At 47.6% G+C, this 21062-nt stretch overlaps 1 protein-coding gene across 5 annotated transcripts in view; it reads left to right on the plus strand.

Moving 5' to 3' along the window:
• The window catches only part of FAM222B (family with sequence similarity 222 member B), a 54916-nt gene extending 35319 nt beyond the window's left edge, over positions 1 to 19597 (plus strand). For 3 of the 5 annotated variants that reach the window (XM_070390349.1, XM_070390351.1, XM_070390350.1), the window contains exons 2-3: positions 8854 to 8975; positions 15699 to 19597. In XM_070390349.1, the coding sequence (XP_070246450.1) occupies positions 8894 to 8975; positions 15699 to 17308 (1692 nt within the window). In that variant the 5' untranslated portion in view covers positions 8854 to 8893 and the 3' untranslated portion in view covers positions 17309 to 19597. The remainder of the gene's footprint in view (positions 1 to 8853; positions 8976 to 15698) is intronic. The other 2 variants (XM_070390353.1, XM_070390352.1) reach the window with 2 other exon arrangements.
• Positions 19598 to 21062: the final 1465 nt, after the last annotated feature.

Here is a 21062-nt window from a genome sequence, read left to right on the forward strand (position 1 = left end):
TTTCAATAGCTGGGACAGAGTCATGAAACAATAAGCATTCTTAACTGTTACCTTGTGGGTTTTTTTTTTTAAGCTTGTGGATTAGAAAATATTTGTCTGATGGAATGAGCTACAGGTGTGGGAGTTAAGACAGAGACTGTCGTGTGAGGTTCACCGTCCCAGCTGTGTGTCACTGGACAAGTTACCTCACCTTTCTGAACCTAGGTTTCCTAATCTGTGGAAAGGGGATGATACTTATTCCATCTGGATTAAAAACTTGCTTTCAGTTTCAAGTGAAATAATGTACGCAAACATGTTTCAAAGTGTAAAGAACTATAGAGTCTAAGAGGGTGGTTTAGTTCTGGTGGCAAAATAAAAAGTGGCCTGGATTTTGATTGTACGATAGATCAGCCAACATTTGAACAGTGTTCACACTGGTGTCCTAAACACTTGAGTATATTAAACTAATTTAGTCCTTAAAATGATCCCATGAAGTAGGAAACATTTTACAGATGAGGTTTCCCCCCCCAGGGTCACACAACTGGTAGGGAGCAGAGAGCTCAGTCTTGTCTAGTTCTGATTCAAACCCAGTCTTGTCTCGTAGCCACTTTGACATTGTGCCTCTTGTTAATCCAGGTTTCTTCAGGTAATTCGAGCTGCACTGGACGCTTTTTTGTATGTGAATTTTCTGCTGTTGAAACCTTACCAGAAAATGACTGCCCTTGCCACCCAGTTTTTTCCTAAATTCTGTTGACTTCCTTGGCTCTCTTGGTTTTATAATCCAAGAAATGAAAGCTGAGTAGAATGATATCCTAAACTAGATAGTCCAGGAGTGAGAATTCATCCCCACAGACTGCTGTAATGCATTTAGTGGTCAAATACAAATGACTTCATAATTTTCATGTCTATATAATAAATTTTACAAAATTATTATTATACCATATTTATGTATTATATGTACTCTTTAAACCCAGCACTTATAAGCATTTTTTGTCTTTAGATAGTCTTTAATGATATATATTTAATTTGGGAGGCTTATACTAATTTCATTAGATGAATATCCCATAATTTATATAATGATTTCCTTGCCTTTGGACATTTAGATTGTTGGAGATTTCACACAATTATGAACCATACTGTAGTGAAGAGAGTTGTGTGTAAATCTTTGTTTACATTTCTGATTATTTCCTTAAGTTAGGCTTTTTAGAAGTATAATTATTATATCAAAGAGTATGAGTATTTAAAAAACTTATTTTTAGAAAGTGTGTCAATTTAGCATCTCACTTTAGTGACTTTTCACTGAATCCATGACTTGGTGTGATTTAGACTTTTTTTCAAACATGTTTGTCAATTTTTAAGCAAAAAATGTCATCTGTTTAATTTACACTTCTTTAATTATTAGATAGTTGTACCATTTCCTTGTGTGTTTGGAGTTGCTTACATTTCTCCAACAATTGCGATGGAATTCGTGTCTTCACTCCACTAACACACACTCATTCACATGTTGTTGCTGTCTCCTTCCCTGCTTCCATTCATAACTCTTCAACACCTGTTCAAAATTGCATTAAAACGTTCTCTGCAGTTTTGACAAACTACCCTCTTAGTATAAATCAATGTTACTCAGTACATAGCAAAAATACGGGTTTATAAATTTCTCTCAAATTTTCTAAACACAGCAGTGAGCTTTGGGTAATGCAGTTTAGACCCAGAAAAGGGAGACACCTGGGCACCAGGGTGAAGAAACACACACAGACCCAAACACTCTCATTTAGACTTGTTTTAGAATAATACCTTGTAGTTCTGTGCTCGAAATGGAGCAGCTTATAAAAAAGAATGAAATAATGGCATTTGTAGCAGCAGAGTTGGACCTAGAGATTATCTTACAAAGTGAAATAAGTCAGAAAGGGAAAGAGCAGGGGAGTTCCCTGGTGACCTGGTGGTTAGGATTCTGGACTTTCACTGCCACGGCCTGGGTTTGATCCCTGACCATGGAACTGAGGGTCCCACAAGCTGTGTGGCACAGCCAAAAAAGAAACGAAAGACAAATACCATACGCTGTCACTTATATGCGGATCTGAAATATGACACAAATGAACTTATTTCTGAAACAGAATCAGACACAGAGAACAGACTTACAGTTGCCAAGGCAGGGGTGGGGGGCCGGCGAGATGCATTGGGAGCTTGGGATTAGCAGATGCTAACTATTATTATATATAGAATGGATACACAGCAGGGTCCTAATGAAAAGAGTATGAAAAAGAATGTATATATATGTAGAACTGAATCACTTTGGTGTACAGCAGAAATTAACACAACGTTTAAATCAACTATATTTCAGTAAAATAAATTTTTTTTTTTAATGTGGCAGGCTTTCTAAATGCCCTTAAGTCTCTTAAATCTCCGTCACCCTTCAAACTTGAAAGCCAGACTCTAGATTGACGTAGAGGCCTCCTCTGGGCCAGCGAGTCCCTGGAGAACGTGGCCTGCGTGCAGAGGGAGGAGGAAGGGCCTGCATAAGCCGCGTGTTTAGCTGCTCTTTGAACACATGCTTGCCAAGGTTTTTAAACAGCCTGCTACATTCTTAAAATTCTTTTTCCATGTTGTGGCTTTGATCTGTAAGATTACAGAAGCTATACTGAGGACCTGCCTTTTTTCATTTTATCGGAATAAATGCCTGTCTATGGTGTGACTTGTTTTAAGCTCAGTCAGTGCCTATTAAAGGACTTTTTAGACACTCTGAGCCTTAAAATCGCACCCAACTTTGATATCTTTCCTACAGATTTCCTTTTTTAACTCAGTTGCCTCAGTTTCCCCGCCTGAGTGTGAGAGCTGTGCTTCTCTAGCAGCTTTTCGTGAACTCATGGGGGATGCAGGGCTTTGAAGATTAAAAATTGCCACATAATTATAGGTTATTTGTTGAATTATATTTCATCTGAGTAATAATCAAAAGCTTTCTGATTTGGCACAGGTTTCTACAGGAAATTGTAAAAGGAAAAAATCCATTATTTGTGTATTATTGCAAGGAAGCGGTTTCTTCTGATTTCTTATTATCTCTTTGTTTTGCTGTGCACAGTCCCAGGTACTTATGAGTAGAATCCTACCAACCTGACAGCTCTGCTTGTGATTATGAATGTGGTTAAGTACAAAGGTTGTCAGTCTTTCTAAAATGGTTCAGCTTAAGTTACAGTGATACAGCCGTTAGGAAACTGAAGGCTATTACATGCAGTGACTAGAAACTGCAAATTCTGATTTAGCAGCTTGTAACCTTCATTTCACATTTTTAGGAGCACTGATTTCTACCTAATGGTAATTAATGTACAGAAGCCAGCGGATACTTTTCAATACAATGCAGTAGTAGTACCTGGGCCTTTTTTTTTAAGCACCTAGGTAGTTTTTGTCTCTTCTGCTCTCTCATTCCCAGAGTAAAGGCACCTGTGTACACACCGGCCCAGACACTTTTTGGCACTTCGGTTATTCATGTGTTTCAAGGACCTAAATTCAGATTAATTCCAGACCCTGGGATTAAAGTATATGCTATTCTTTTGGAATGTGAGCCAGCAGTATTTATTAAACATCTGTTACCTGAATAATCTTGGTCCTGACCCTGTAACTGGGAAGGATAAATAAAAGATAGTCTTCAGAAGCTCAAGTTGAAAGGTTAGAATGTCCAGGGCAAATACTTTCTTGGGACCTGAATAACAAATTCAGGAGAAAGCAAGCACTTGGGTCCTTAGATGAAATAATGAGAGGCTCCAGGAAAGAAAGCTCATGCTAAAGAAAGCACTGGCAGAGAAAGCACCTTTAGTGACACGGTGGTGGGATGGGGTGGATAGGAAAGGAACAGGACCTTTTGTGATGGGTCTTAAAGGGTAGTTAGAAATAATGTTTCCAAACCCCTTGAGCCTCATGTGTTCAGCTTTGTGGAGGTGGTTTGCAGCAGGGGTAGTTCTGGGCTTGCAACAAAGTTAGTCCAGAGGGAACGTCCATCTTTCTCGCCTGCTCCTTCTCCCAGCTTAGAGCTGTGAGGTCTCAGTTGCTAGTGATAAGTCCCCTATTGTGTTAAAGATAGAGAAGAAAGATGCCTTTGAGCAATGACTGAATGTTATTGAGATTGGGTTAGTAGTGAAAAGTACAAGAGAGTTGGAAGTTGCCAGTTACCTGGACTGACAGAATTATTTGTTTGAATAGATGGTTTTAGTGACACAGACCTTAAATATGACTGGTTCTGCAGAGTCTGGTTTGATGAACATGTAATATTTTACCATCTTTGTCCCTGTTTATTTTCCCCAGAGCAGTATTCCCTTCGGTTTTTAACCTAATTTCTTGGACCCCAGGAGTAAAGGAATGGGGAGTAGGATGAGAATTCTACCCCCATTATTGAAAGGCAGTCTTTTTAGATAAGCCTTTACCTCATGGATGAGAAAACTTAGTAGTCAAAGATAGTGATGACTCTTAATGAATGCAGTTTCTCAGGGTTAATCATACTCTTTTAAGATGCATGGACTGAGGATTTTCACTGTTGGGTATATTTTATAAAGTGGAATCTGATAACAAGGGGGCATAACATTTTCTTTTTTTACTTGGGATTTCAGAGATGGCACTGCTCTCAATTTCATTTTTTTAATTAAAATCCATAAATGGCAGATTTAAAATTTTGAACCAGAGCATGAATCAGAAATTGGGTTTGTCAACCTTTACTTTTGGGGAGGTGGTAATTCTTTTTGAAATTGGGGTTGAAGGCAGAGAAAGAGAAGGAAAGCAGGAGAGAGTCTTGGAAATAAGGGTACTGGAAGGCACGAGGCTGTGGGTGGGAGACTCTGCTGGGAGGTCACGACTCTCCATCACTTCACCCCCGACTCCCAAGTAAAAAAACCTTTGCTAGTATTTTCTCTCCCCTCCTTTTCCCACTTGGAAAAAAAAAAAAATGAAGAGGAGTCTTTCTTTTCCTCATTTTCTACCCTCCAGTGGTCGTTAAGCATGAACAGGGACAAACAGTACAGGCAGCTGCGGTGCTCCTACCGGCACACACCTGTCCTAAGGCAGAGATGGCCCTTTATCAGATGCTACCCAGGAAAGCAGAGTGTGACCTCACAACTCTGATAGAGCCTCTGTTAACCTCGGTGAGGCGGGGGAGGTGTGGGGGGCACGGATGAAAGTCCGTTTGAATTTTCCCAGTGGGGTCAGAGTTTTGTTCCTTAATTAGAGGTCGTCTGGGAAAAGCCAGCACTTGTGCAAATGCCCCAGGAGGGTCTGAACACCTTAGTTCTGTGCTCACTGTGATACTGTCGTCCCCCTGCTGAGGGAGCAGACCAGCTGGTGGTAGGAAAGCTGGCTGAGAGCGCACAGAGAGGCTCTGCAAGGAGATCTTTTTTCTTTCCCTGTGATGTCTGCAGCTCATTTGGCCTGAGCACCAGGTTGCTACTTGATGCTGTTCAGAAGTCAGGATTTGAATTTTGAGGCCCTTTCAGAGAAGGTAGAGGTAATGTTGATTTCTGGGTCTAATTGTGCATGTGGAAGTTATCAGCTATAACTTATATTGGAATATACATTTAAGAAAAAAGCCAGATGGTAATCAAAATGTGTGGGTGGCTTGAAGTTTTTAAATAAAAGGCTTGTACTCAGCTGCCAAGCTTCCAGAGAAGTGCTTTGTACAATGCATTCCTGCTTTCGAATGGCTTGTGGAAGCAAGTTGCTTCCTTCCTATTTCCTCACAACCCTCGTGAACCTTGCCACGTTCTCTGTTTTCCCTGCCCTGGCAGAAATTGATTCCTGACTTCAGTAAAACTCCTCAGGGGGCTTGAAGATTTCCTTAGTTCAAGAGGCAGTCTTTTGGAAAAGATGACAGGTCCCTGAACTTGCAAAGGAAGTGTGCACAGACAAAGGGCTGTGCTCTTGGCAGCCCAGATAATGCCAGTAAGGGCTCAGGAGTTAGACTTGCTGGGGGTTCTGGCTTCCCTGGTGGCTCAGAGGTTAAAGCCTCTGCCTGGAATGTGGGAGACCCGGGTTTGATCCCTGGGTCGGGAAGATCCCCTGGAGAAGGAAATGGCAACCCACTCCAGTACTCTTGCCTGGAGAATCCCATGGAGGGAGGAGCCTGGTAGGCTACAGTCCATGGGGTCGCAAAGAGTCGGACACGACTGAGCGACTTCACTTTTCTGGTTGGGAACATGATCATCGAAGGTCCCAAACTCTGGGACTGCTTCCTGCTCAGACTAAAAACTGACTTTCTGGAGTCTTTACAGAACTCACCTCTTAGTTTTGTTCCTTTGTTTGCTGTCAGTAAATCACTAATGCCTTTTGCCACAGTTCAGCTGGCTTAATTCTCTCCTGTTCTTCCTGTTGAAATCCAGAGTTGTGGCTTGAAGGGCAGTATGTTATGGTCAGCTCTTTAGGATCCACAACCCCCACTTGTCTCGTGGTTGCAGGCATCAGGATTTACTAGGTCTATCAGAGATTACAGTGATCATTCGTAGATTAGTTCCTTCTAAAAAGTACAGGGAGAGAGTGTATCTGCAAAACACCTGAATGAATGTGTTTTTTGTACCTCTGTCATCACAGTCTCTTGGCTTTCCAGGTGAAGTACAAGGCCTGGAAGTGGGAGTGTGCTTGGCTCCAAGGAGACCACTGTGACTGGAATTAGAGTCAGCAAAAGTGTCAGAGGAGGTTAGAAGATAAGGTCAGATACGTGATAGTAACAGATCATTGAAGGCCTTGTGGGCCATGTTAGGATTTTGTATTTTATTCTAAGCGAGAGTGGAAGTCGTTGGAGATTTTTGAGCTGATATGGTTTCCAATTAAAAAAATAAATTACTCTGGCTGCGATGTGGAGAATAGATTGGGTGATAGGAGCAGGGGTAAAACAGAGAGAGAGGTCATTTGGAAGGCTGTTGTCGTAATCCAGGCTAGAGATGATGAGACAAGTGAAAGTATTGCCTACCTCCAAGAAAGGTTGGGAGACCTCAGAAAGAAAACGTCACTAAAGCCCCTCATACAGCCCTTTGCACGAAACTAGGCTCCAGGATTTGTTAATTCTCTTCCTTTCCTTGGAGTTTGCCCTCAGCTGTATTAGGACCATAGGGGAGAGGTTATTAAACAGAGATCAGCGTTCACCAGGGAGGGTTGTAAGCAGTGCCTCAGTCGTTTGACCCTAACAGAAGACTTTTTATTTCTCAAGGCACTGCAGTTGGCACACTGTTCATTCTGTCATCCCACCCACCAGAGACCTGAAAAGACCGAATCTGTGCCAGAACTCCGGGGCAGCTCTGTTCTCATTGAGGCTTTCACGCTTCAGTTCTTTCTACAGTTGCTATCTTAGACACAGTCTGAGCAGCCTCTTTCACAAAGTATCTTTTCAGCTACCTGGCCTTGCAAGCTGGAGCTCTCTGATGCTCATTGTGACAAGGTAGTTTTCACATACCTGAGAGGACCCTTTAAGGGAAAGAAAGAGGTTTTGTGGTCTTTGTTTAACATTTGAGCTTCCCCTTCACCTCTCCCAACCCCCCAGCCCACACCGTTCCTTTTTTGTTGTGATCTGAAAGCTTTAATACCAAGCCACCCTCATTTCTGGGGTTTGCAGTGTGGGAAAGGAATTCAGTATGATTTAGTACATTACAGTTGTTTGGGAAACGCGTGTTCCCAAACAGGTGGTTCCTATACCACCCTGAACGCGCCTGATCTTGAAGTTAAGCAGGATCAGGCCTGGTTAGTACTTGGATGGGAGAGAAGCGTGGTCCTTGGTACATGGGGAGCTTGAATTGTTGACAAAGCTTCCTTCCCTCCAGAAGGCTAGTCAGTGTTTGTTTGCTTGGGCTGTGTGTGTGTTGTTGGAAGACTTCACTGATGAAACCATGCCATCTTGTTACAACATCAGAATCACCTGCCCAAAGAGGGCTGCTGGCAGCCTACCACTTTCTTGATTTACCCTGGGAGCAAAGCAGTTTCTTTTTCCTTTTTTTTTTTTGGCGGGGGAGTGGGTAGGTCTGGAGGTCTAATTGTGTGAAAGGCCATAGGAAGGTGAATCCCCAGAAACTTGCAGACAGAATTTGCTTTAATAGTAGTTAGTCTTGTCTCCTAGGATGCTCTTATTCCTCCTTCTTTTTAAAAATAAGTTCAGGTGAATTCCCTGGTGGTCCAATGGTCAGGACTCTGCCCTTTCACTGTCGAGGGCCCAAATTCAGTCTCTGGTTGGCAAACTTAAGATCCTGCAAGCTGAGTGGTACGGCCAAAAAAAAAAAAAAGTCAGCTCAGATTACCGGGGTCACAAGTTGGACTTTGAGTGTCTTTGTATCTCATATACTGTACTGTCTCTGGAAGTGTCTGGCTGCCCCGGCCCCCAGCCAGGTCTCTGAATAGATTGAGCTGGGCCCCATGAGGATGAGCTGTCTTCAGGAATGCTGTTCTGTTTTTAGGGAGAAATCGTCTTTTCCTTCACCTCAGTTGGACTGTGCCCTAGCCTTTCTGTGTCTGCCTTAGCTGGGGCATGGAGGAGAGCCAGCATACCATTTATGTGGCTGCCACGTGGGCTTACCCAAAAGCCGTAAGGAGAGGCAGCCCATGGGAAATACAAGCGTCAAGAGAGTGCGTCTGTAGCTTGTGAACATAAAGACCTTCAGTTGTTTGTGTAGATCAGTATTTTCTAGTTTTTATTTTCCCCATCCAGGCACCTGTGCTGACTGAAATATTTGAGCCATAGCAATCGTAGAGAGCAAATTGTTTCTACAGATAAAGACATAGATATATTTTCGTCCTACATGCTGCTAATTAAATTGCTTATCTGTCTAAACTTGGGCCTCTGCTGCTGCTATCCGATGTCCCTGGTATCTTCTGGAGTGAGTTGCTCTGTGTTCCGTGACCTTGTTTTCTCTGTTGTTGCAGTGTGAGTGGCTGCCTCACGTTGTGTTGATGCCGGTCTGCCATGCTAGCCTGTCTACCAGGGCCAGGTGACCTGTCCTTTCAGCTTCTCTCTCACACGCAGATGAACACTGGACTTCAGAAATGTAAGTGATCTGGATCCCAGGGGAGCATGCGGTCCTTTATTTTCCACTCCATTCGGGTTCTCCCAGAGACGACTTTGGGGTACCCTGGCTTTGGTACCTCCAAGGTGTTCTTCAGCACAGACAGCAGGAAAGCAGCTGCGGCACTTGTCGGCAGTGCGAGGCGCTTCTCTACTCAGAGAGAGCCTCGTAATACCAGGTTCCCCAGTGTATGTCATCTTAATTTTAATTGTTGCTGATAGATGTCTGTTGAGCAGTAGGACTATATGGAGTTTTACAGCCCAGTGTTACATATATCTTATATGTATACATCACCCTTCAAGGAAGTGTTTCAGTTTGAACCCTGGGAGGAATGGAATGAAAACACACAGTCCAGATGACTTACTGTATCCCTGAAACAAACCGTGTGCACTGTTGTGTTGTTTGGAGCTCTCTGAGTGCCCTCTGCCACGGAGACAGGCCGTTCCCCCTTGGCCTTGCTGTCTGCCTTCTGAGCCAATGCCCGCAGCTCACAGCAAACAAACTCTTGCCTCCAGAAGGGACATGGAACTGTCTAGCTTTCTCAGCCTCTCTGGGCGTGTTCCTGTTAATATTCTTCCCCCAAGACGGGATTTTGGAGAACTGCTAGCTTCCTGTATTGGATTGGCTGGCGCTGGGGCTTCAGACTTTGTATTTTCCCAGACCCCTGCCCTCTGTCCCTGTGCTGTGTGAATGTGCAAGGGAGATTCTGTTCCTGGCTTATCGCCATGCATGGCGTCTTCGAGTGTAAAGATGGCCCTAAATTTGGAATGGAGTTTCCTTTCAGAGCAAAAAGGGAAAATCAGCGAGACATCTCAGCTTACCCTTTAACAGAAAAAGAGCCTCAGCAGGTTACCTGACTCCTTTATGACAGAGGTTGGCAAGCTTTTTCTGTCAAGGGTCAAATGGATCATACCACGTGGTCTCTTGCGTGTTCTCACCCTGCTCTCACGGGGCACAGGCAGCCGTAGGCAGTATGTAAACAAATGAGTGCGGCTGTGCTCCAGCACCACCCGCTACAGGAGCACAGCAGCCCAGTGCTGGCTTTCAGGCTGTAGTTTGCCGCTCTCTGCTCCATGAGATTATCTGCAGAAGTTAAAAACGGTCTGGCCTCTTGATTTCCTTTCTTTGAGAGAGAGTAAGACTCAGAGCGTGGCCAGATCTAGAATTTGGCCACTGAATGCAGCTCCCGTAACAACAGAGCTGAGGGTGTCAGTCTTGCTTCTGTGGCTGCCTGACGCAGTAGGCAAGCTCGCTGTCCCAGCTCTGCCCCAGCCTTTCTTTCTCCCGCTGAGTGCCGATCGGGTGAGGGCGTTGTCTAGGCTCTCTGGCCACCCACAGCCGCATGCTCACGCGCTGTGACTGGGCGCAGGCCTCCAGGCACACAGCTGGGGAGGGAGCGCACGCAGAAGCATGTGGTAAGATAACAGAATGCAGCTCGCTGTCTGTCTTCTAGGTCCTTAACACACGCTGACAGCTTCACCCAGAGAGGTACCATCAAGGGCTGAACCATCTAGGAGGAAAGGCAAATTGGCAGCTTTATCTTAGCTGCTGATGTTGGATCTTCACTCCCTTCTCCCCAAAGCAGCCTCCAAGTCACCTCTGCAAAAACCTCTATCCCAAATCTGTATTCAAGAATTGAGGTGTCCTTTTTCTCTGGTTTCAGGCATACCTGTCCATTTGGGGGACAGTATATTTCAATCCCTTCAACTCTCTTGTAACTCTCCTTAACTACACCTAAACTTTTGCAGAGAAGAAAACCCAGTGGTGTTTGTAAGCTCACTTGCTTGCTTCTTTGCTCTCCCAAAATGTATTAGAGGAAAAAAAAAAAATCCTGTTCTGTGATGTACAGCTCTTAGCATTAAGCATTCACCATTAAGGTGGGACAGAGTATAAACTGTCTGCTTCAGAAACCAGAAGCTAAGATGCTGCTCAGAGCCCAGGTCTACCAGCTGTCAAAACCTGTGACTGCTGTTCAGCTTTTCCCTGCTCCCATCCTAAGGAGGGTCTTAAAAGTTGCTCAAAACACGGAACTCGGTATCTAGTGAGGTGGGCATGGAGTGTGTGCATGCTAAGTTGCTTCAGTCATGTCTGACTTCTTGTGACCCATGGACTGTAGCCCTCCAGATTCCTCTGTCCATGGCAATTCTCCAGGCAAGAATACTGGAGTGGGTTGCCATGCCCTTCTCCAGGGGATCTTCCAACCCAGAGATTAAATTCATGTCTCTTATGTGTCCTGCATTGGCAGGCAGGTTCTTTACCACTAGTGCTACCTAGGAAACTCCGTGGGGTACAGATATTTATAGCTTTGTTGTTGTTCAGTCGCTCAGTTGTGTCCGACTCTTTCCAACCCTATGAACTGCAGCACACCAGGCCTACCTGTCCCTCACCATCTCGTGGAGTTTGCCCAAGTTCATGTTCTTTTTATTGGTGATGCTATCCAGCCTTCTCATCCTCTGACGCCCTCTTCTTCTTCTGCCCTCAGTCTTTCCCAGCATCAGCCTTAACAGCTCAGTATATTTTATGTTGGAATAGTCAGCTTAAGGCAGGGGAGATAGGTTAGGGCTCAGGAGAGGGGATATGTGGCTTTTTGGCCCAGCACTGTCAGTCACCTGGCTGGTCAGTCTGCCCCCGGCTTGAGCTGCCGTATGTACAGAATCATAATACCAGTCCCTTCAGACACCAGTGTTTTCTCTTCTCCCCATCCTCTTCTACATGTATAGGAGGGTGTGATGTATTTTCCCACCAAAAGTATGACTTACCTTAGTGCAGGCTGGATTAAGGGACATCTTGCCTTTGGGTGGGTCCTGCAGGGGCTAGAAAACCACAATTGTGGTTAGTGGCTGCCCTCCCAGAACTTTCCTGGATTGTTATTCTGTAACATCACATGGTTCAGGAGACCTGAGCCATTTTGGAGCTTTGTACTTGAAAAATTTGTTTTCCTCTAAGCCATCTTCTCCCAATTCCCCAGAAACTGTTGCTTTTGAACATTTGTTTCCTTCATTAAACCCCACGCCTCTGCTCCTGTTTCTCCAGCTCACAGTCAGGTGTACAGATAGGGTGGCTTGATGAAGATTTCTGGGTAGAGTGGTTGAAATGACCAAAGGTCCCTGGTCCTCAGATTGTCTTTCAGACAGCGACTGTGAATTCTTTCACTGTAGAGTCTTGGGACCTAGAACAAATAATTAAAATTAATCTTTTACTATACTCCCATATGCTTATCTGCCCCCTAGTGGAAAGATCTGGAAATGGCAAATTGGCCCAGTGACTGGATAAACTCAGAGAAACATCAGAAATATTAGCTAACATTTGTTGAGTGCTTACCATATGCCAGGCATTATCTTGCGTATTTTTATGTACGTTCCCATTCACTCTTCAATAATTCCATATGGGAGACTCATTTATCTTTCTTTTAAGCATGAGAGTGTCACTTGTCAGTGTCACATTACTAATCAGTGACTAGGCTAGAATTCACTCTTGGGTCAGACTCCAAAGCCTGTGTTTGATGCACGGCCTGTGTCTCCCCACAGGCTAGAGGCTCCTGCTGCGTAAGCCACTAGTGTCTTCTGATCTTCAAAACAGAAAGATAAACGGGGAGGTCTCCCCCATCCCCCAGTCCCTAGTCCATGGAACTTTCTCTGCTACATTTAATGCTCAGGCTCAAGTCTGGGAGGTCCTGCATTTAGGGCTTCCATGGTAAGGTTACTTTGTCTCATCTCTGGGCAGACTCAGCGAAACCTGCTGTCTTTGAATAATTACCATTGACAGTTACAGGTCCTGTTCACAGAACATTTCCTGTTCATCAGATTTTTTGATCTTACTAATTCTGTGAGGTAGGACAGCAGGTATCATTGCTGTTTATAAATGAGGAATGACTGAGCAACACTCTGAGTAATCAGATAATCAAGCCAGTGCTTGAATCCAGTCTCTTTTTTTCTAACCAGAGTCTCTGTTCTCCACTGCTTTATGCCTCGATTAATGACACTGTTGGTACCAGATAGTTAAATAAGTTGCTGGCAAAGCTGTAGTGTCTGTGTCAGCTGTGCACTTAGAGGAAGATGGTGCAGAAGAAAGAAAGGCTGCAGGGTGCCTGTGTGGAGACTGAGATGAAGTACTGAGAAAGACTCGGAAGGGTTGGGCTGAAGTCTGGTGTGTGAAGTGGGTGGTGTCAGAGCCCAGAATGTGACCTCTTTCTTGTCCAGTATGCTCATCTGTCATTCCTGAGAGTCTTCCTTAATGGGCTATAGCCCGTGTCCAGCCTCCCCGCCCCTCACCTCATCACCATTGTCAGCATCAGCGGAGCCAGGACAGAGGGAACTGGTCAGTGTAGTGTCCTGTCCCACACTCCTGATGGAGGCCAGCATACCTGTGCCTCTACTAGAAAAAACTAGCTTGAGAGTTGGTACTGACTTGGAGCAAAGGAGCTGTTGTTCAGCAAGCCACTGTACCAGCCTCTCTCAGTTGGCCTTCAAGGAGAGAAGCTTGTTAACATGGAGCAAGACTCTTCCTACATGGACGGGCAGACCTTCGTTTCCTGTCTGAATGGAAACGCAGCAGCTTCAGACTCCTCCTGTTCAGCTGAATCCCAGCTGTTCAGCCAGACAGTGTGCTTATAGGTATTTACTGTGGGTCTGCTCTGGGTAAGGAAGGCGCCACGCCAGGAGTGTCACACACTTCTCATCAGTCACATGAAAGCGCAGTGGCTGACCAGGGCAGCTTCTCATGGAGTGCTGGTGCCCTGGATTTAGGGAAATTCTTCAGTGATCCCAGACTTTTTTGGTGTCCTCTGTGCAAGAGAATGAATGTAAGATACGTCAGAAAATGGCCCCCACTTTATGAAGCCTGAAGCCCATTAAGGGTCAGAGCCTTACAAGCAGCAGCAGAACTCTGTTCTCCAGGCCTTGACCCTTCTTGCCATCTAGTGCTGCCTAGTGGGTGGGAGACTTCCAGGCCTCTCTGCCTCCTTCTGCTTCCTACCTTCAGTTGTCACTGTCACATTCATCTTTCTGCAGATCAGTCGTCTTACAAACATTGCGATTACGGATGGAGCAGGTATTCAGCACTCAGGAAATAAAGCAGAGCCTTGAATACGTTAGAATGCCTCCCAAGTTCAAGGCATTGTGCCAGCATTTCAAAATACGAACCTTTTCCTTTCTGTACCCTTTTTTGCTGAGTCCTGCCTCTTTGAGTGTGAGTCCGGATCTCTCTGTCCCTCCTGAACTGGAGCTTTCTTTTCTTGCTTCGGAGGAGAGCAGCAGTTTCTAAGCAGTTGCTGCCAGCCAACCAGCAGTGTCACCTAATGCAGGCAGCTGTGCCCTCTCCCTGCTAGCACTCACTAGACGACTTCTGTTCAGTGATGCCCAGCGACATGACTTTGAATGGGGTCTCCTTTGGGCCAAGCCAGCTGAGGCCACAAGCCAGGCATTTGGTCAGCTTAGTCCTTGGTCTGCCCTGGCCACCTCCGGCACAGGGAGGAAGTAGGGAGGGAGTCAGCTAGCTGAACCCAGGCTCCCAGCCAGGCGCACCCCTCCTTTTTTTTTTTTTTCTCCTGCTCGAGGAGTCTGTGCACTTACTCAGCAAGCCTTTATTAAGCACCTTCTGTGTATACTCAGGGGAGACCCTCCCTCGGAGAGAGGGAGAATGGCGCTGAGACCCCTTGCCAGGAGCCTGGCAAGCTTAAAGAGCTCTGGTTCTCAGAACCTTTTCCTTTTTGACTGCAAGCTCGACATCCGCTGGAGCCCCCTGATGGGAAGCGACTGGAGATGGGAACAAAGAGACTGTTAGCATTAATGAGGCCCATTGAGCGGTGTTTCCGCAGTCTCCAAAGGAGGGCAGGTTTTTCCTCTTTCATTTCAGAAAGTGACAGCTGACAGGGGCCGAATACAGACTATTTTTGGCTCTCAGAACTTCAAGATGCTCTGAATCCTTTCTCCTCAGCTCCCTCCCTGCAGTCCTGTCATTATTGTCGCCCCCCACAAGGAAATAAATAAAGCCTTTTGATCTTCACCCAGTCAGGCTGAGAGTAAGCTGTAAACAAAAGTGAACTTGTGACATGGGGGTGGGGGAGGGATGTTGGCAGCTCGCTCCTCTGCCCCTGAAAAAAGAAGCATCCTGCCTCCTGTGGCAGGATGCCCACCCTGTGGGCACAGTGCCCCAGCTGCCACTGCCGAGAGAGCTGACGCCTCACTGGCCATCGCAGACCGGAGAGGAGCCATTTTGGGTGCCCTCTTCCCCAGGCTGTCACCTGGCAGGGACTGAGTGGCCCTGACAAGCAGCCCTGCTTAGAACCTCCAAACCCCAGGCCAGCAGGGACCAGTAGGAACTTGGAGAGACTTCCGCGTGAGAATTGGCCCGGTTCCGGCTGTCTAAGATGTGAGACTTTGGAAAGTTGCTCTGCTCTTCTAATCTTTAGTGACCTCATTTGTGAAGTGGGACCATCGTGATGGTACCTGCCTCCTAACACAGTAGCGGGGATTCATGGGACAGCCTGGCACTCAGCACGAGCCCTGGCCCATGAGACGTGCCCACTGCATGCTAGCCAGGCTTGTTTCTGTTGGGGCTGAGGTTGGCTCCGAGCTGGAGGCTCAGCCTGACGCCCCGTGCACCCTGCCCCGCAGGCCGCAGGCGGGAAGTCTAGGAGGGCAGGTTGGCTTGGCACTGACGAGCTCCCTCTCCTTCTCTGCTCTCCTTCCCCTTCTCTCTCTCTAGGGGACACTACACAGAAAATGAGAACTGCTCACTACCCTACCCCAGCCGAATTGGACGCGTATGCTAAGAAGGTCGCAAACAACCCACTGACTATAAAAATCTTCCCCAACAGTGTGAAGGTTCCCCAGCGGAAACACGTTCGTCGTACTGTGAACGGCCTGGACACATCGGCCCAGCGCTACAGCCCCTACCCGACTCAGGCCGCCACCAGGGCAGGCCTGCTGGCCATTGTCAAAGTGCCAGCCAAAAGCATACTCAAGGACTTTGACGGCACCCGAGCCCGGTTGCTCCCCGAGGCCATCATGAACCCCCCAGTGGCGCCCTATGCTACTGTGGCACCCAGCACTTTAGCCCACCCCCAGGCCCAGGCTCTGGCCCGCCAGCAGGCCCTGCAGCACGCACAGACCCTGGCCCACGCCCCTCCCCAGACGCTGCAGCACCCTCAGGGTATCCCGCCACCCCAGGCGCTGTCCCACCCCCAGAGCCTCCAACAGCCTCAGGGCCTGGGTCACCCTCAGTCCATGGCCCAGACCCAGGGCTTGGTCCACCCTCAGGCCCTGTCTCACCAGGGTCTCCAGCACCCCCCCACTCCCTTGCTGCATGGAGGCCGGAAGATGCCAGACTCAGATGCCCCCCCGAATGTGACCGTGTCTACCTCAACTATCCCCCTTTCAATGGCGGCTACCCTGCAGCACAGCCAGCCCCCGGACCTGAGCAGCATCGTGCACCAGATCAACCAGTTTTGCCAGACGCGGGCGGGCGTCAGCACTACCTCAGTGTGTGAGGGCCAGATCGCCAACCCCAGCCCCATTAGTCGCAGTCTGCTCATCAATGCAAGCACTCGGGTGTCGACCCACAGCGTCCCCACACCAATGCCTTCATGTGTGGTCAATCCCATGGAGCACACCCACGCGGCCAGCGCCGCGCTGCCCCCTGCGGGCCCCGTCAACCTGCCCGCAGGCCTCTCGCGTGCCCCCACTGGCTACCCTAGCGACCTCAAGCCAGTCGCCTGGAACCAGCACCAGCTGGCACACCTGCAGCAGATGTGCGGTGAGGCCGGTGGGACACCGGCCCCTGGCCTGACAGGCAAGCATGCAGCAGGACGCGAGTTGGCAGGGCCTGGCTTGGTGGGCAAGACCCCTGCCTACCCGCAGGAACTCTGCCTGGCACAGTCTTTCCATCTGAAGCCACCCCTGGAGAAGCCAACCCCGTCCCCACCCGTCAACGGCCTGGCCGCCCCACTGGCCTACCCCAATGGTCACTACTTCCAACCCCTGTGGAACAACATTCTGCCCACTCCCAATAGCGACAGCTCGGGGTCTCAGGACCTCGCCGTGCCGTTCCACGGTGGGCAGCCCACGGGCGCACCCCTCGACTGTGCGGCGGTGGCTGCTGGGGCCCACTTCCGGGCAGGGACCGGGGGCGGTCCAGTGGCAAGCCAGAACAGCTTGATACAAACGGTGGATTACCTAAGTGGGGATTTCCAGCAGGCCTGCTTCCGAGAACAGAGCCTGGCCATGCTGAGCAAGGCCCACCGAGCCCCTGGCAACCGAGCCCCTGACCCCACAGATAGTCGAAGTCTTCATGTTCAGCACCCCGGGTATAGATAGGGAGCCCTGGTGCCCTCCAGTTCCACGTCATACGTCACCCTCCTAGGTTTAGTCTTACTTTTGAGTAATTGGATAGTTTCAAAGTTTCACTGCTCCAACGTGATCATTCTTAGATGTCTAAGAAAGGGAATTTAGTGGGATCTAATTGAGGACAGAGGGGGGTCCGTTTCGCCTTTATCTTCACCTGTACCAGCCCCAGCAACTTTTGGGTTTATGTTGGGACCCAATCTCAACTCCCAGCTTGACTCTCCATTGCCTGCCTACAAGTCCAGTTCCTGCCCCGTCTCCCCGCCACCTCCTGCCCACCATTTCCCACCAGCCTCCTTTCATCCTTACCTGCACCTCTCACCGTTGCCCTTAGGACTGAGGTATGGGCTAAGGGAAGGGTCCCCTTAGGCGAGGGAGTAGTCAGCATCCAGCTGCCAAAGCTAGGCCTCTCCCTGTCTCTCTGGGACTAAGAAGCCAGACTTCCCAAGTGTACTGGGAGCCGATTTCTTATTTACCCAAAGACCTCAAATCAAAACTGACCCTGTCTGCATCTCCCAGCCCTTCCTCAAGGCTATTTTTACACCTGCATTGAACCCAGAGCCACTGCACTCATCCTTGCCACTCCTCAAGGGCATCCTGCAGCATGTGGCCATGGCCTTGGGACATTGCAGGGCAGCGGGGGTGGGGAGCCTGTGTTTGTATTGATACCTTGGTTCCTAACTCCCTTTCCATCCCTAGAGCAATGCCAGGACATCTGGCATATCCAAGACCTTCCTGCCTGTTGTCTCCTGAGTCACCTGCTGCCCTCATGCCCCACTCTCCCCTCGCCAACAAAACAAACAAAAAAGCCAGTCTTACTTGAGGAATTAGGTAGTAGGTATGGGATGATCACATTGGAGTTTGGAATTAAAAACACTGAAAAAAAAAAGTTAAACTGCATTTGGTTCTCTACACTGGCTAAGAATATTGCTCTACACTGTAAGTTTTAAGCGTCCTGTTCTGTATGAATGTAGCGTGGGTTTGAATAGCAGTGTGTGTGAGCGGCCCCACAGGTGCATTCACTGTCTAGTCACCTTCCGCAGCCCCTCAGTTTAATGAAGGAAAAAAAACACAAAGCCTTAAGCTCTTTGACTTCTCCTTTACCAAATGAGCATGGTTCCAACAGCTGGAGACGGGCCTCTATTGGAAACAGCCCCTCCTGCCCCTCGCCCTTCCCTCACCCACCCCATGTTCAGTGTCCCATCCCCACGTGACAGTTAGTTGGCTAGAAACTTTAAACTTTTCTGTAACTTAGATTATGTTTTGTTGTAACATTTTGCTTCCTTCTGTTAAAGATACATAGTTGGGCTGTTGTTTTTTTTTCCTTTAAACCAAATAAGCCCTACCCTTTCCTCTCCTCTCTGGGGAATGTGAGCTGATGTTATTTAAGATTCTTGGTTTTGTTTACTATACTATCCACTGTTCTTTAGCCAGAAATTCTCTAGTGATCTGAAGCAATGTGACTGAAGACCAGTTTTTAAATTATGTGTTGGCAAGTTGCCTTATATTTAAAAAGAGAAAAAAAACAAGGAAAAATCATGCCTGATTGTGTTATGCCAAATGATAGCAACATGAAGTCCTAATTTATTGCTCCCCGCTGTCTTGCTGCCGTCTGTAGACACTGGTACCTTCCTGTCCTGAGCCCCCAGGAGCACCAGCAGCTTCTGGTGCGATGCCTTCTCCCAGTGTACTGGCCTCCGTCTCACCCAGGGGCCCCTTCTCTTGAGTTAAATTCTGTGAAAGGACACTGCTGTCTCAGCTTATCCCCTGCTTGATCTCCAAACCAGATACTTTTGCTGTAATTTTCTTCCAATGCCTCTCTCCCCAAAAGGTGAGCTGCCGTTTTAGGAAATTGGACCAGACACCAACTTGGGGGCTTAAAAATCAAACCTCAAACCCATCTCTTCCTGTGTAGGGGTGCATCTGAAGCTCTCACTCCCACCCCTAGTCTGCATGGAAAATGTACTGTGACCCCCTGCCCTCCACTACCTTCCCCTTTGGTGGGAGATGTTTCCTAGATCACCCTGAGCCCCTCTTCCCCTCTGCCAGCCAACCCCCAACCAGCAATAAGGGCCCACGCCAGGGCCTCCTGTCCACACCCCCGCCTCCATTCCACACTGCCCCTAGAGAATAATCTGGGTCTCCTGCCGTCCACATACTGTAGCATTCATTCTCCATCTCCCTCATCCTCTCACCTGTGGTGGTTTATGGGTGTGATGGGGTTTTTAAGATTATTATAAACCAGTAAAAAGAGCAAACTCATCTTTTGATCTTGTCCTATTCGTTAATGCTTGTTTGAGATGATCTTTCTTAACGGTTTTTAATACTTTCTAGAAATAATTTCTCATTTTTAAAGGGCCTTCTAGAGTATTTGTCCCAGTCAGAAGCTCTCCCCACCCATCATCCCAGGGCAGGTGTGCTGAGTCAGCCCCTGCAGGGGGCATCCGCCTGACTGGCCGTCTGCCCTGGGCAGGGCTGCGGGGGGCTTGGTGGGACTTGATGGTTATGTTTGCCACCCTTCAGTGGAGGCCCAGTTTATTGTACTGCCGTGTTCAAGGACAATCAGTCACTGAAAAATGGGGATCTGGTTTGTGAATAAGCTGACTTAAGACTGAATGTCCCTCCCCTCCCCCTTGAAAATCTTGAAATTTCTGAGGACCTCTGACAAGTGATAAGTGTTGTAATAATCTGTAACATGAAAAGTGGCCCTCTTGGCAATTTCAGTCTTAAAAGGTTGAGTACTGATAGATTTTCTTTTTTTTGTCTCCAGGGGGTGGGGGTGGGGGTGGAAGCCCACAACAGCTCTTTAGGTGTCCCCTTTTCTGCTGAGTTTGGGTCTGGACTAAGATGTGATGGAGGGAAGGAAAGATCCCACAGGTTGTAGAACTCAGTGAGTGTGCAATCAGATGGTTAATAGGTGGTTCTCAAAACTGATGGGAGTCGAAAACACCTTGAGCATGCCCTTGTCTGTGGGGTGTTTTTTCATGAAGGTACTTTTTGCCTTTACTCTTCATTCCATCTGTGTGAAAGAAAACCAACAGTCAGCCTAGAGTAACAAGGCTGAACAGAGTAGACAGTTGAGCCCCACTCACACTGTGATGCAAAACCCGCCTTGAGTTCCATAAGCAATTATGACCACCTGCAGAGGCACGGAATCAGCAGTATGGGTTTGGGGTCAACCAAAGGAGGGACCAACCTGTATGACCCTACCGCCTGGAGTGGTGCAGTGGCACAGTGCTGCCAGCAGAGAGGACTTGATCTGGGGAGGTGGGGGTCTGGCTTCTGCGGAAAGGCTAATGCAGAAGAGGTTCCACCTGTTGGTGCTGGAAACCCAGGTCTGTGCTTAAGGCATTTCTTCTGCGAGAACCCACGGTCTTTTACCAGCTTCCAGGCCTCACTATACCAAGATGGTTTAGCTCATGAAAGAGCCATGTTTCTCAGCAAAGCAGCCAGGGCTTCGTCTCTCTCTAGATGAGTGAATTTGACCTTTTGAAGGCTTTGGTTAGTTCCTCAGGCTTGCTGTCTCAGGCATAGGCCTTTCCTGTCACTTCTGATAAGGGCTTTTCCACCTGAGTCTCTGGCTGGCAAAGTAGAGATGGCAAGTTACAGCCTTTGAACCTTCTCCTTCCCATACTGAGCCTGAACAGTATTTTCCATACACAGGCCTCTTAGGGCCAGGCAAGAGTAAGGCACTTTATGCTGATGAGTTAATCTTTACAAATCTAGC

This window comes from Bos mutus, chromosome 19, assembly GCF_027580195.1.
Source record: "Bos mutus isolate GX-2022 chromosome 19, NWIPB_WYAK_1.1, whole genome shotgun sequence".
Lineage (NCBI taxonomy): Eukaryota > Metazoa > Chordata > Mammalia > Artiodactyla > Bovidae > Bos > Bos mutus.